The sequence below is a fragment of the Pteronotus mesoamericanus genome, unplaced genomic scaffold (genome assembly GCF_021234165.1).
Source record: "Pteronotus mesoamericanus isolate MK-2021 breed Mesoamerican mustached bat unplaced genomic scaffold, CSHL_Meso_final contig_214, whole genome shotgun sequence".
Taxonomy (NCBI): domain Eukaryota; kingdom Metazoa; phylum Chordata; class Mammalia; order Chiroptera; family Mormoopidae; genus Pteronotus; species Pteronotus mesoamericanus.
The window spans coordinates 6285121-6300841 of record NW_026555089.1 but is presented as its reverse complement, the minus strand read 5'-3'; the positions used below and the strand labels follow the sequence as shown (position 1 = coordinate 6300841).

At 49.0% G+C, this 15721-nt stretch overlaps 1 protein-coding gene across 1 annotated transcript in view; it reads right to left on the bottom strand.

Annotated features, from left to right (window-relative positions):
- The window catches only part of LOC129068629 (phospholipase A and acyltransferase 3), a 30673-nt gene that overhangs the window by 5781 nt on the left and 9171 nt on the right, over nt 1–15721 (bottom strand). The window contains exons 3-4 of the mRNA XM_054570992.1: nt 12798–12900; nt 7831–8099 (exon numbers count right to left, since the gene is read on the bottom strand). Coding sequence (XP_054426967.1) covers nt 7831–8099; nt 12798–12900 — 372 coding nt within the window. The remainder of the gene's footprint in view (nt 1–7830; nt 8100–12797; nt 12901–15721) is intronic.

Below are 15721 nucleotides of genomic sequence, written 5' to 3'. Positions count from 1 at the left end.
CCCTGGCTAGTGTGGCCCAGTGGGTTGAGCACTGGTCTACAAACCAAAAGGTTGCAGGTTGATTCCCAGTCAGGATACATGCCTGGGTTGCAGGCCAGGTCTCCCACGGGGACATGTGAGAGCGAGAGGCAATCAATCAATGTATCCCTCACACATTGATGTTTCTTATTCTCTCTTTCTTCCTCCCTTCCCCTCTCTCTAAAGGTAAATAATTTTTTTTTTTTAAGTCAGGCTTGGAAGCAAGAAGACAGTGGAACAATGCCTCCAAAATCCAAAAGTAAAACTTTCTAACCTAGAGTTCTATACCCAGGCAAACTATCAAATCAAGTAGGAGTGTAAAATAAAAATAATTGAAACATACAGGGTCTCAAAAAAACTTACCTTTCATGGGCTTTTGCAAGAAGTTGCTGAAGGAGATTGCACCAAAACAAGCAAGTAAATTAAGAAAGAAAACATGAGGTCCAGAAGATGGATACTCTAGTACAGGAGAGAATAGAAGGAAATTTCTCTAAAATGATGGTGAGGGGAGATCCCAGGACAACAGCTTTGTACCAGGCGTAGAGAGTAGCTGGTAAGCAGAATAATAGCCCCTTAAGGATGTCCATGTCCTAATTCCAGGGACCTGTAAGTATATTATGCTACATGGTGAGGAGGAATTAAAGTTGCAGATGAATTAAGGTTGCTAATCAGTTTATCTTAAAATAGGAAGATTATCCTGGATTATCCAGGTAGGCCCAATGTAACCACAAAGTTCCTTAAAGGATATAAGGGAGAAAGGGAGGCAGAAGAGTCTGTGTCACGGTGATTCAATGTAAAAAATACTCGACCAGCCATAGCTGGCTTTGAAGATGGAAGGGGCCACCAGCCAAGGATTGCAGGCAGCCACTAGAGGCTGAAAAAGGCAAGAAAATGGATTCTCCCCTTGAACCTCCAGGAGAGAACACAGCCCTGCTGGCACATTGATTTTAGCCCAGTGAAACCTATTTCAGACTTCTGACCTCCAGAACGAAAAGGCACTAAATTTGTGTTGCTTTAAACCACTAAATTTGTGGTCACTTGTTCAGCAACCACAGGAAGCTCATGCAGTAACCAATCCAGATTAGAGTGGTGTGACTCAAGAAGCCTGGCTTGCTGAGTTCACCATCGTCACCGTTATCCCATGTACTGTCTTTCTAACTTAAAGCAACTTCTGGGGGACATGGTCCACCTAAATAAGAGAAAGAGCAAAGAAATAAGGAACTGAGAGATCATGGAACCAGGGAATCCAATCAAAGAAAAAGGCCAAGGAAATCCCGAGGCTGACAGGAAGGGGAGGTCCCCGGCTGAAGCACGCCTTCAGCCAGGGTGCGACCAGCACACAGGGCACAGCGGCCATGTGTCCAAGGGAAACGTAGAACTGATAGGTTACTTGACATGATTTCCTTTGTGGAAAACTACTGAGATCTAACTGGATGGTGGCAGAAGAACTGACAATAGGTACAAGGAAAACTAAGCAATGAAAGGAGGTAATAACGATCTTTAAGAAACACCCCCCCCCCCCCGCAAAGAAAGGAAGGGAACTATCATAGTACAGCACGGCACCCATCTGTGAACAAAACCTGCATAGGCATAAAACAAACCCTGAGCCATGATTGAATAAAAACGTGTAACGTGAAACTGCTGAGAGAATCGGGGAGGGAGAAGGGGTGCTGGGATTAAATAGCTTCGTCTTCACTTACCATAAAAGGAAGTCGAAAGAACATATCTAAAATGTTTGCATAAAAAGATAGCAGTATACACATCTTGTTTAGAAATTCAGAAATAGGTAAACGTCAAAATTAGTAACTAAGGAGGAGGAAAGCGGCCGCCCGTGGGACGGGGACGGAGAGCAGCGGAGGCGGTGGGGCAGGGGACCCTGTGTTTTGCGATGGCTTTGAGTGCTCGTTGTCTTTTCAAATTGTGTGTGTTACTTGGGAAAAACTACAAGGTAAGTTTTAAAAACTTGTCCAGAAAAAAAAAGAACAAAAATGAAAGTAATAGAGATACGTATAGTAAGCTGATACAAAACCTTACTGTGCCTACTAACTTCAAACGTTAACACCCTGTCTACAGACTTGAAAGGCAAGGTAATGATGAAACGGTCCCGTAGTTGAGGCAAGGACTACAGGCTGTTTTAGAAAGACAAGGAGGCATCCTAGAAAACAGCCACCAGAAAATGTTTCTAATATATTTCACAGACAACTGTGCTGCCCCAGATATGACAAAAACCATTGATTTCTGATATTTTGGTTTTGTCCAGTGAAGGGTCATTGCGCTAAGAGGACACATGCACAAGTCAGATTCATCCTTCACTTCGTGTGAAACGTTCCCCTTTACCTTTGACCTTTGATCCTCAACCTAGTTTATCTCAAGCGCCTAACAGAACACTGAATGAACATTGCTATTGATGTTTCAGATTTTAGGGATCTATTTTCAGTGAGCTTTAAGGAGTTAGAGTTGATATGGCCAACACTTCTTTCACCTCACCATTCAAGCATATTTGATGTACACAACTATTCATATACAACTCAGGGACCCGACAGTCTGCCCCTGAACTGAAACACGGTAGCCATGGACCTCACCTCCAATGGCATCAAGAGCTTCAGATTCTGTATGGATAAAGAGCCTCTGTTGGTGCATGTTGAGGATGCCCTCTGCAGCTTAGAAACCATTCCCATTACAGAGGTCTGTTGCCCTAATTTCTGCCCAGCTGGAAGGCCAGTGTCTCCGATGGCCCTTTCCCCAGCTTCCTTCCCAGAGTCCTGTCTTAGCCATGATGTCCTCACACCCGCCAGTCCAGCCCTTCGTGTTCTATCAGGTGTGGCAGCAGCACCACCAAAGATAACAAAACTGCACGGCAATGACACGGATCAGCAAGCAGAAGCAAGAAAGCTGGGCCTCTTCCTGTTTCCAGCATTATCCAGGGCCCTGCTCTGGGGCCACCAGGTCCTGTGACAATGCAAAGGGAGAACAAACTCTCTCCTCAGCTTGTAGCCACTGTCCCCAGCGCACACAGCCAAGTCAGCAAAACCGTGCCTGTTCCCACAAAGGCATGAAAGACTGTCATGAACGTAGCTCAAGAAATCCCACCCCGAAACCAGGCCAGGCACTGAAGCAGAATCGGGAACAGCAGAGAAAAAGATTCTTCATCATTTTATGCCAAGACGTCCAATGAAGACAGGATTCCAAAAATCCCAGGAATGAAAAGGATAAAAATGTGGACTCGGTACCCAAACCCCACATCCTTACATGACTGGGTCCACATAGCCCTTGCTACTGCAAGTGTGGAGCTTGCCGAGGCTGTATATGTGTGGCTGCCGCAACCCCTCAGGGATCGAGGCAGAGAAGAATCTGGAAGCCTTCAAGAAATGTGCTCAGCAGAGCTCTGTGAGACGTCAGTGTCCCTAACACCGCAAGCCACCCATCGCTGATTGCCGCGACCCGCGCGGAGTGGTGGGCCCTGAGTGGGAGTGATGGGAGATTGAGAAGGGACAACACAACACAAAGACACAACACAAGACACGTTAGAGAGACGCGGGGGCCAGGTGGGGCATTGTCCTCTGAGGGAGAGACAATGACAATGACCATAGTCTCTGCTTTTATTTTATAGGGGTTGGTTAAGCAAAGCTCAAGGGAGTTTTGAAGCCTTAGGGGAAGGCTGTGGGCACGGATTGTTCCGTTCCCAGGCTACCTACATGAAAAGGCTTTCTACCGCAGAGGCTGCAGTCTTCAGGGGAAGCTTGTGGTTATCTACTCCCTTCTCAACCACCCCTCCCCCGGCCCCCAGGGCTTAGGCTGTCGCCAGCTGCCAGCTTGCTCTACCTTGCAGATAACAAGCGGCTGAGCGTGGCCTTGCCAAGCGTTTAACCTGGCTTTTGACGTCAGCCTTCACCGTCCTCCACACTGATATCCTTAGCAGCCAAAACACGTGATGCCAACATTGGATGAAGCTACTGATCCGAGGTTTGACTGCTGTTCAGTTTTTAAACCTTCCCTCTAAAAGGCAATTGGGCACAACTTTGTGGCAGCCATGGTTCTGTTGGGTTAACTTGCTCAGAAACCTGCAGGAATCCACTTGCACCCAACACTGTCCTGGTGAGGCTCTGGGACAGCGTGGGAGACGAAGGGAAGCTAAAGGAGTGCATCACCAACAAACCAGCATAACATGAAAGGTTAAAGGGTCCTCTTTAAAAACACGAAGAAGGAAAAAATCAGAAGTATGAACAATAAAATGGCAATAAATACATATCTATTTATTTAAAACATATGTATCTTAAAAACAAAATAAATGAAGAAGCAGAACAGAAACAGTCTCACAGACACAGAGAATATTTTGACAGTTGCCAGATGGGAGGGGGGTTGCCGAGATGGGTGAGAAAGGCGAAGGGATTAAGAAGTACAAATTGGCTGTCACAGAACCGCCATGGGGATGTAAAGTACGGCACAGCGAATACAGTCGGTAACACTGCACTAACTCCATATGGTGTCAGATGGTACCAGCTTCATCAGGATGCCCACTTAGTAAGTGATGTAATGTCTAATCGCTGGGGGGTATGCATGAAACTAATATAATACTGTATGTCAACAGGAATTGAAAAATTAAAAATGATTTAAAATTTTAAAAATATAAATAAATAAACTATTCAGCATGAAGGCTTATTTACAAAAGCCTACTAAATGTACCTTTTGTGAAGCTCAAGTATTTCAAGGTAGGTGGAAAGTCAGGGAATCTTGTTTTAGAAATTCTTAGGCATGTAAAGGGTGAACTGCATTTTAATCTAAACTCATTGCTTCCCTTTCTAACTGGTGAGTTAAATGAGTCATAACCATTCCGTTGAAGGAAAACCTAATCTGCTTGAAAGAGAGCAGCACAAATAAACATAATGACTGATCAGATTAGTAAAGACAAACAAAAATGTCCTCCTGAGTTAAATGAAAAGGAGAGGTGGCATTTTGACAGCATTTACAGAGAAAATCACTGCTGAGCATTTCCAGCATATGCTAAATCCACCATCTCTCATGACATGGAAGACGCGTGGAAGTTGCATTTCAGTTTGTCCACACCCTGGATCATGACCATTACTCACTCAGGCTGGTGACAGTTTTGACCTCTGGGGGAAACTTGACACTATCTGCAGACATTGTGGTTCTTAGACCTAGAGGTGGGGGAGCGCTGCTGGTACCTGGCAGGTAGAGGCCACTGATGCTGCTAACCATTTTGCAATTCACAGGGCAAGTCAGGCCAATGAATGAAGAATTATCTTCGCATGACCCAAAATGTCAACGGAGCTGAGGGTGAGAAACCCTCATCCTAGGCCAAGAAATAAAAGAGGAATCTTTGGCCCTGGCTCAATTAGTTTGGTGTCATCCTGCAGACAAAAGGTCAGGGGTTTGATTCCCAGTCAGGGCACATGCCTGGGATGCAGGTTCAGTCCCCAGTCAGGGCGTGTGCAAGAGGCAACCAATTGATGCTTCTCTCTCACATTGATATTTTTCTCCCTTTCTTCCTCCATCCCTTCCTCTCTCGCTAGAATCAAAAGGAAAAAATTAAAAGAAAAAAAGGGAATCTTTGGATACAGTATAGATGGTAGCTCTTTTTGTTTTGTAGTATGTCCTGGTTTCATCTTCTGTGAGGGAGTCCAATAGAATTGTTTACACTGTTTCATTGTTGTGTTGTCACTGTGTTTGCCCTTCCAGATGGATGGGCAGTGCGCAGGGCTAAAGCCACAGGGAGAAAGTGTGATGTGTCCAGTTTGCATTGTTTCATTTTGCAAGAAGAGCTGAATTATTATTTATATAAAAAGAGTAAATGATAAAAAAAAAAAAACTGTTCCCTATGTATTTCACCATGTCACAGTTGGAATTGTATTTAATTGCTCTAAATAGTATTCGTGTCTAGTGACATGCCATATTTTGCCATGTATAATGAGCACTTTTTTTGCCCAAATTTCTGAGGGAAATATAAGGGTGAGCACTATACATGGGTAGCATCTGAAATACCTTGTTATCTGTTGTTGTGTTTTGCAATTATTTGTTACATAAAATTTCTTGCATCATAATATGTTCAAAAGTAGATGCTAAAATTCCTTTATAATACAAAAAATAAGTACTTAAATATAAATAAATAAATAAATAATTGAATTAAAAAATTAAAATGAAAGATTGTCTTCTGAAAATTTAGGCCAAAAATGTGGCTGCACATTATACATGGCAAAATACAGTATGTATTTTACTAAATTATGTAACCACTTTGTATTGACACATAATTCTTTATTTATAGAAACCTGTGACTTGGTTCTTTAGTCTATTAATAATCAATGAAGAATAACTAAAAGTGAGATGGCTGAGATATTTTATAAATCTACCAAATCTTCCTAAAGTAGCACCCTGAGTTTCCTAGAGTATCTTAGTGCTTTAAAGTTTCTGAAGTAAGCTTTACTTGAACTTTATTGCTGCATAGGAGTGTGTACATTTACCTGAAGCAGAAGCCATGTGTGAATGGGGACTTCAATTGTTATGCAGCATCTCCAATAGTGAAAATAGATTTGTTCATCATCAGTCTCTCTTTTTTTATGCTCATATCATCATTGCTACTTTGTAAAAAAACTTCTATTATACCCCAGTCTATTCAGAGATGTTAGTTTTCTAATTAAAAATAAATAAGTAAATAAATGGAAAGCATGACAGGGAAGATAAGAAAATCAGAGAAGTCTAGGGTCCAACATCCAAATGACTGGAGTTCCAGAAGGAGAGAAGAGAAAATAGAAAAGTTCCCATCGCTGAAGGAATGGGGTTTCCAGATTGAAAGGAGTCATCGAGTGCCCAGCATAATGCACTAAAACAGATCCTCATGGGTGCAGCACAGTGAGATTTCAGAGCACTGAAGACACAGAGAAGGTTCTATAAGCTTCTGGGAAGAAAAAATAGATCATATACAAAGGATCAAAAATCTGAACCATTTAAGACTCTTCAACAACAACACCATTAGCTAGATGACAAGGAAGTAATGCCTTCAACTTTTTGAAAAAATATATACTCTTTCGCTTTAACAAGCATCTAAGGATTTTTCTAATTGTTCACACACACGCAAAATGGTACTGAAGGTGCAAAAGAGCAGAGGAGGGAATGAGAGAGAATAAGAAGGAAGCTAGTGACCCAGGAAAAGAGATTCAAAAAAGAGGGGTCACAACCAAACTCAAACTTAGTGAAAGAACTGGACTTCATCCCCTGGGACCTCCTGGACCACCCCTCAGGCAGCGTCAGGCTGAGGATAGTGCTTTGCATAAGAATGAAGAGCCTGTCAGGCAGACCCGGGCCCCTCCTCCCTCCCTCCCTCCGCTACATATCAGCACAGCTGCAGACTCCCAGGAACAGACAAGGACCAGGTGTGGGGACTCGACACAGATTTGTTTGATAAAATAAGCGGTCATCGGCATCACCAGTTACTGAAGCACTGTGCGCCTGGGTCTCCCCATCTGCAAAGTGGGGGCAGTACAACCCGCCTCTGGCCTTGTGGGAAGCGGCCATCGCAAGGCCGGGCAGCCAGGGAAGACTTGGCACGGGGGCGACCGCATGGCTGTGGCAGCGCCCCCCAAACCACACGGGTCTGCACTGTCCACTGGCAGGTCTGCCCACCCTCGTCCCTCCCCGGCTTCGGTCACACCCACGAGGGCAGGGAGTCTGCCTCTGCCGCTTTGTCTCCTTCGTGCCTCTGTCTGCACCCTGGCCCGGCCCATGCAGATGCCCAGCCACTGTCAGCGGGGGAAGGGTCTGGTCTGGTTCCTGGGGACAGGATGCAGGCTGAGGACGCACCTGGTCACTGCGGGCGACTCCGTAGCGCAGCTCGTTCACGAAGTGCTCACAGTTGTCGCTCGTCAGCTTGTAGAGCACCTCCCTCCCCACCTGCTCCTCCGCCCGCTGGACGATTTTGCTGGGAGGCAGCGGTGAGTACTTGTCATCATGTTTGTTGTTGACATGGTACCTGTCTCTCCCGGCCACATGATAGAGCAGTTCCTTCTTCACTATGGCCTTGTCCGCCAGGGCAGACATGAGGCTGGCCGCGCCGGCCCCGGCGATCTCACCTGCGGGTCACAAAGAGGAAACGGGGATGGTCCCCACTGGGCAACACCCCTGGCACCATCCACAAGAGGATGAGAAGATGGGAGGGAAAAGAGCGGAGGGTCAGGCACGTGGGGAGTGGCTTTGGAGAAGGTGCTTGTCGTCTCTGAGCCCTGGTTTCTTTATCTGAAACGAAGCCCAGTGAGACTCTATGGTTCATCGTGTTTTTTTTAACCTGGAGAAGCTAGCCTCCTACACCCTGTGCCACCTCAGTGGCCCTCTGGTTACACAGATGTGGGTCCTGAGCCCGCCCATCCCCCGGGGCGAACAGAGCGTGACCTTCTGTGTTTCTATCCCGGCTACACATCCTGGGCACAGAAAAAGCTGACTACTGCAGGAAAGGCAGATGGATTTCCGGAGCTGGTTCCCGCCCTTCTGGGAACAAAGGGACCAAAATCCCACAGCTGCGCCGAGTTGTGATACCAGGGAGGCCCCGAGGGTACACGCACAGCCCTGGCCAGGGCTGAGGGGCTAGAGCGGGCAACATAGCCCAGGAGTGAAACTGCTTCAAAGAAAGGAAGTATGGGGTCCATATAATGACCAGGATGGTGGGGAGGGAGAGCTGAGCCCCGCCAGAGCCTGGGCGCCCTTCCCAAGGCCGTGACCCTGCCCTGTGCGGGCGGGGCACTCGTGAGTACGGTGGCTGAAAGCCTGAGTGTGTACCTAAGGGGCAGACCCAGGAGAAGAGCCGCCCTCTCCCTCAGAGAGCCGCTGCGGCCCTGCCAGGTCAAGACCCCCAGGTTCTCCCCAGCAGGGGAGGCAGCCCATTAGGCTGGGCAGAGGTCTTCCACTGTGACACCCACCGTGGACAGCAGCAAGCAGTGGCAGGAGGGATCAGATCCCCGGCCCTCCGCTGCTTGGCTTCCCAGAAGGGACTACACCCCTTTGCCCTGAGAATAATCCTGAGATTTTAGAAAATCAAGAGGCTCCTGACTTGCTACCAATAGGGCAGCAGATGCTTGAGCGGTTCCCTGGAGTAAATAAAAGAGGTGGCACTGTGTGTCCGCCCAGGGCATGTGAAGAGGCTGTGGGGACCGGACCCGGCCCGCTTCAGCCCTTTGGTGGGGGGCAGGGCTGAGACCGGGGCGAGGCGAGCATGGTGCACACAGCACGAAGTTCCAGGAGGTAGCAATTCTCAGGACCAAGTTGTGTTCTTTGGAAGTCAACCCCTGGGCGCCACCTGGTGGTGGCACAATGGTGCACGGGCCGCTGATCAGAAGCTCTGGGTTCCCATCGGGACTCTTTCACTGGGTGGTCCTGACACGTCACTTAACCTTGCTAACACTGTAGGACTCCCCAAATACAAGCTAAAATTGATGCACGAGCACACATCAGTATAGCAATCTCAAGCTCCTTTGAAAAAATGATTTCAGTTCTTAAAATTAGTCTATTAAATAAAATACAGAACAATTGCAGAAAGGGCTAACAACTGAAGGCTGAACTCTGGGGAACATCAGACTGGGCAGTTAAAGCCACAGAATCACGAGTCGGACAGCCAGGGTTCACATCCCGCCTTCACCATTTGCCTGCTATGATACTGGGAGATTTGTTTACCTTCTCTGAGTCCCAGATTCCTTGAAGAACAGGGACAACAACAGTGCCCCCATTCCTACCGTACTGCACGGGTACTGCAAGGACTGAAGCAGCTGGCCACGGGAGGTGCCTCCGCCAGTGCCTGGCACCCGTGGAGCGCCCAGCAAGTGTGAGCTGTTGCTATCCTTGAGGCTGTTCGCCAAGCTGCCATCCAGTTCTCATTTCTACCATTTCCTCAGTCGCCTGAGGTCCACATAATGACCAGGATGGTGGGGAGGGAGAGCTGAGCCCCGCCAGAGCCTACCTTGCAAGACTCCCGTGAAGCTAGAATGAGAAGATGCATGTAGAGGCATCTTTTTCCATTCAGGAGCATCACTCACCCAGTGATCTATGGCACCCGTGTCCCCCCAGGTCCCTGCCACGCCTTCCTCTGGCTCCTGTCCACCAGCATCAGCCACTCAGAGCAGCCAGGAGCCCACTCTGAGGCCCTGCTCTGTGCCAGGCCCTGTCCACAGTGCTGGAGACAGCGGCATGAACACCGCCCGCCTGCCCTCAAGCAGCTCACATTCTAGTGAGCGGACGCTGACTTCGAACACGCAGATGAGATACGGTACTTTCAGCCACTGAAAATGCTATGGATTAGAATAAGTGACTCAGGGTGGCTGTTCTGGCTCAGATCGGGGAGGGCCACCCCGGGAACGGGCACTTGAATTGAGACTTAAGGATGAAGAGGACGCAGCTGATCTCCAGGGAAGAGCGCCACAGGCAGAAGGACAAGCAAGAGCAAAGACGCCGGGAAGGAAAAAGCGTGGCATTTGCGAGGAGGCCAAAGTGGCTGAAGCCTAGAGGCCCGAGAGGCAAGCGGCAGGAGGTGAGAGAGGTGGAGGCCAGACCACGCCAGGCCCCACAGGCCACAGTGCAGACTTAGAATCTTATTCTGCAGGGGATGCAAAGGCCAAGTAAGAATATTAAGGAAAAGAACGATGCGATCAGATTTATAAGCAGCGGTGTCCAACCCACAGCTGCTGGGCGGCATGAGCCCCAGGATGGCTATGAACGCAGCCCAACACAAAACCCCAAATTTACTTAAAACCTCTTTTTTTTTGCTCATCAGTTTTCGTTAGTGTTTGTCTATTTAATGTGCAGCCCAAGACAACTCTTCTTCTCCCAGCGTGGCCCAGAAAAATGTTGGACACCCTGTTCATAGCGATCACGCTGGCTGCCCGGAGAAGGAGGGACTGATCGTAAGTGGGCAAGAGGCAGAAACACCAACCAGGAGCTGCAGCAGCATCAGGAGAGAGGGGGCAGGGGCTGGCACCAGGACGCAGCAGTGGGGGGGGTGGCCGGTGATGGGATCCGGGGTCTGTTCTGCAGATAAAGCCACCGCGACTTCCTGATGGATTAGTTATGGGGTGAAAAGGACCAAGGGTGACCGCTAGCCTTGGGGCCTGCGCAGCTGGCTGGGGACACCCTTGGGAGCGTTCCATCCAGGGCATGTTGTGGACACCCACATGGAGAGGCCAAGGAGCCATGGGGTCAGGGAAGTCTGCAGCTGTGTGGGGTCACCTAAACTGAGGGTGTAGGCTCAGGACACATCAACAAATAGAAGGTATGGGAAGTCAGATGACTTGATGAGGTCACCTGGGGACAGTAAGGATTAGGGGTGTGGGAGAGGAGGAGCCCACATAGGAGACTAAGAAGGAAGGGCCCAGAGGGGAGGGAGAAAGACAGGTGCCCAGCGAAGAGAGGAAAGAGGTCAAGGAAGCTGGGACCAGAACACTGACCTTTGTCAAGATGCGGAAGGCCTTTCGGTGGCCTTGCTAAGTGCTGTTCCAGGAGAGGAGTGGGAGAGCGAGCCCGGGGTGGGGAGGTGGGGGCAGGGAGAACGGTCAGTGAGGAGGCAGCAACAGCCACCACACAGATTTGCTCCACGGTGAGTCAGAGGGGGGACGTGAAGTGCAGGGGTGTTTGTTTTGTCGACAGGAGACCTTAGATTGGTTTCTACGCCAATAGGGATAGCCCCGCAGGACAACAATACAGAGAAGGCAGGAAATGAGAGGGGCAAAGAGACTATGAAATAGGAGGAGGGGGTCCAGGACCCACACACAGGGGCTGGCTTTTTAAATACAGGCAGGGACATGTGTTGCATTTTAACAGAAGGAAAGGCAGGTTCTGTGGGTGCAGGTATTGGTGGTTTGGGTAATCAGGGGTGGGGAAGATGACATCTTCCCCAGTGACTTCTGATTCCTCTGCAAGTACAGGGCAAAAGGCACGTCCAAGAAGGGCCACGGCAGCTGCCCTCAGAGCAGCCCACTGCCGGAACCAACCCGACGTCCATCAGCAGAAGGACGGAAAACAAACTGAGGTGTAGCCACAGAACGGAAACCCTGCAGAAATGAAAGTGTAAGAGCTACCGCCACTCACGACACGACAGCTCTCACAGGCCTCACGCAAGAAGCGATTGCTCTTACGGGAAGTTCCAGAACAGGCAAAACTGATTTACGGCAAGAGAAGCTGGAATAGCAGCTGCCTCTCAAGAGGGTAAGGGATACTGAGGGAGTGCCCGGGAACGGAAATGACCTGCATCCTCATCTGGGTCATTGTCACAGGGATGGATAGTTTCTTAAAATTCATGGACCATACATCTTACTCTAGTTGTGCACTTACATACAATGCTATACCTCCATTTAAATAAAAAGTTTAAGAAAGGGGCGCGGGGGGGCGATTCTCACGGTGATCCTCCAAGTTCAGTGCTCTTAGCCTCATTTACAGATAAAGAAACCAAGACTGGGAAGCAGAAACCGGGTTCCTGGCCAGGTCTGCTGCCCCAAACCCGTGCTCTCCCCTACTTAAATGCTGAACGTGTTTTAGTCAAAGCCACAGCATATGACACCAGAAAGGCAGAGCTGCCCCCCTTGGAAGCCCACCTCAGCCCACCTATAGAACCCCTGGGGTTCCAAGCAGCAGAGTTTGAAAACCATGGCCCCTCACTGACCTGCCTTCTTACAGAACTCAGGAGCCAGCTGCCAGTCAGGGAGCAAGGAGAACATTAGGGTCCCCCCGCCCACCGCTCCCCCGCCTCCCTCTCCCCGCAGCCCCAGCGCAGTGGAGGTGCTGGGCATCCTTACTTGGAGGAGCCAGGTGGATCACATAGCCATCGCCAACGTAGATGGCCCAGTGTCTGTAGAGTGGGCGGAAAATCTCAATCAGGTCTCCCAGATTGGGCTCGGGCTGCAAAACCAGAAAAAGGGATGTTAGAGATGGTAGGAGCGAGTGAGACCTTGGAACCCTGGGGCAAAGGCTGGGGCCCTGCCAGAAGCTGTCAAATCAGAAGCATGTCCCACGGACGCTCTCCAACCTGGCCTAGGGCCTGACCAAGAAATGGTATCAGCCTCTGGCAAGAATGTCCTCCTGGCTGCTCACCCCATGATAAGCGGTGTGTGTGTGTGTGTGTGTGTGTGTGTGTGTGTGTGTGTGAGAGAGAGAGAGAGAGAGAGAGAGAGAGAAAGAAAACCCTCCTCTCTACTGTACCCACACCAACGCACCAACATGTGTGGGCTTTCCATGCCAAGCAATTCAGCCTTCAGTGAACACTAACCACCCTGAGTTAACACAGACCCCACAGGCCAAAGGCTCAGTCCCACAAGGCTGCGCTCACAATCCAGGTGCCCATCCCAGGTCCACGTTGTCACCTGTGCTTCTGACCAGCCAGCTGTAAACCGGGAGTTCGCACAGTCCACACGGTCGGTTAGATCACTGGCCACAAGCGACTGACTCCGCCCCAGGCCTCTGACAGCAGCAGTGCCCTGGCTCCGAGCCGGCGCGGCCGCATGAGCACCAGCTCAGGTGGGGTTGCAGAGGGCCCCTCGTGGAAAAGGAAGCAAAACCCTGCTCTCACCCAATCACTTAGGAAATGGCAAGGGTTTTAGAAGCTCTGTGCCAGGCACTGGGGACAAAGACCAAATACCTACTTCTGATTAAATCGCGATGAAGTGTGTGTAGGAGTGAGAGAGTGGGAGTGTGTGCAGGGGAAGACGGGGAAGGCACCGCCACCCTGCTCAGGGCCCCGCCCCGTCGGGAAGCTTGGGGCCAAGCTGGAGAAGTGCTAAGAGGTTCAAGGTCGCTTTCATTCAACTTTATTGAGGTGCCACTAACACCAGTGTGCTGAGTGCTGGGGGTGGAGACATACCGACTGGGACCAGAATCAGGGGTGAGAGCCTCTCTGGTGCACACCGCCCTTAACCCTCTCCTGTGAGCAAGGAAACCCTCGCTGCGCAGTAAAGGGGAGGGCAGGGATTTGCCCACATGCCAGCCCCAAGCTCTGTGGATCTGCCTGAGAGATTCCATCAAAGATGGGGGTGGGGGAGGAGTCACCCTTGGGTGGACTCCTTTGCGAGAAAAAAGACAGACTCTGTAACACTAAACACCAAAGGTAAGGGGGTGGTAAATGCATGATGCCAAGTGGAAGAAGCCATACCCCAAAAGCAACACATGATCCCCTTACATGTCATTCCAGAATAGGCACCGCGATAGGCCAGATAAGTGAGCCATGGTTGCCAGGGGCTAGTAGTGACGAGAGGGGCTGACAACCAAAGGCCGCGAGGGACTGTGAGGACAGTTCAACTTTCTGCACTCTTCTGTATCTTGACGGTGGTCGTAGCTATGCAACTGTACGTGTCTATCAACCTTTGTAGGACCGAACACTGAAAGGGGTAAATTAGACCTTAATTTTTTCAAAAGCACAAATTTTTTAAAATAAATGAATTTTTAAGATATTTTTATATTGCCCTGGCTAGGTAGCTCAGTGGATTAGAGCATCATCCCCATACGCCAAGGCTGCAGGTTTGATCCCTGGTCAGAGCACATACATGAGGCAACCAATGAATGGTAAATAAGTAGAACAACAAATTGATGTTTCTCTTTCTCTCTCCCTTCCTCTCTCTCTCTCAAATCAATATATTAAAATTTTTAAAAACATTTTAAAATGGGTATCTACAGTTTGAAAGAAAAAAGTTGTGTGCGTGTGTGTTTTTTTAATACTCAAATTGCCTGTCTCTTGTAAAGGCCAAAACACACGTATTTCCAAATCCACACAAGCTCAAAACATGATACCACTCAAGGAAACTTCGTTTTAAAAAGGAAGTAAAAGGCGGTGGACATGCCCAGGGAGCCTGTGCACTAGTTAGAAGCAAGGGCTGGCTGTCCACACGCAGCAGAGCGGAGGCACTTCCACCACAGGGCTGAGTGGAAATGCGAGAATGAGTCTGCAATACAATACGCTCACATAAATTAAGGATGTCCACACAGAACCCGCTCCTGCACGTCTTAGGAGAACCATCCCCGAAAAAATAAATGTAAAAAAGCAACAACAACCAGAAAAGAATCACACAGACTAAAGCACTGCCCATGAAACGCACTAGGACGCTGGCCATCGGGAAGATGGAGCCAGGGGTGACGATAAAAGGGAACCAAAAGAGAAAAAAAAAACCCGTAAGACAGCGGGCCTTGCAGTGAGGACAGGGTGTAATGAACGAAGGATAATACTCCCCTTTCTAGCGCTAACACCTAACTAGAGGAATAATGACTTAATGATATACATACACAAGCCAACTCAGCTGAATCAAAATTAAGAACTCAAGAAATCCTGTTTTAGAATTAGAAGTACAAGTACTATAATCCACAGGTCAAATTTGTGCCTCCGCCTATTTTTGCATGCAAGCCAAGAAGCATTTTCACATTTTTTCACTGGTTGAAGGAAATGTTAAAAGAATAATACCCGGTAACACAGGAAATTCAAACTTCAGTGTCCACCAAGTGTTACTAGCACGCAGCCACGCCGCGACACTTAACATTTTGTCCACGGCTGCTTTCTGCATGAGCAGAGCTTAGTCAGTGCGGTAGAGATCATGGGACCTGCAAGACCTAAAGCCTTCAGCACCTGGCCCTCTACAGAAAAGTTTGTGACTCCTGTTATCAAAGGATCAGCAGTGATGCCTCCCTCACTCAGCTTGTCCCCAGTCCCGGCTCGGACCAGGTTGCCAGGTGGTCCTTC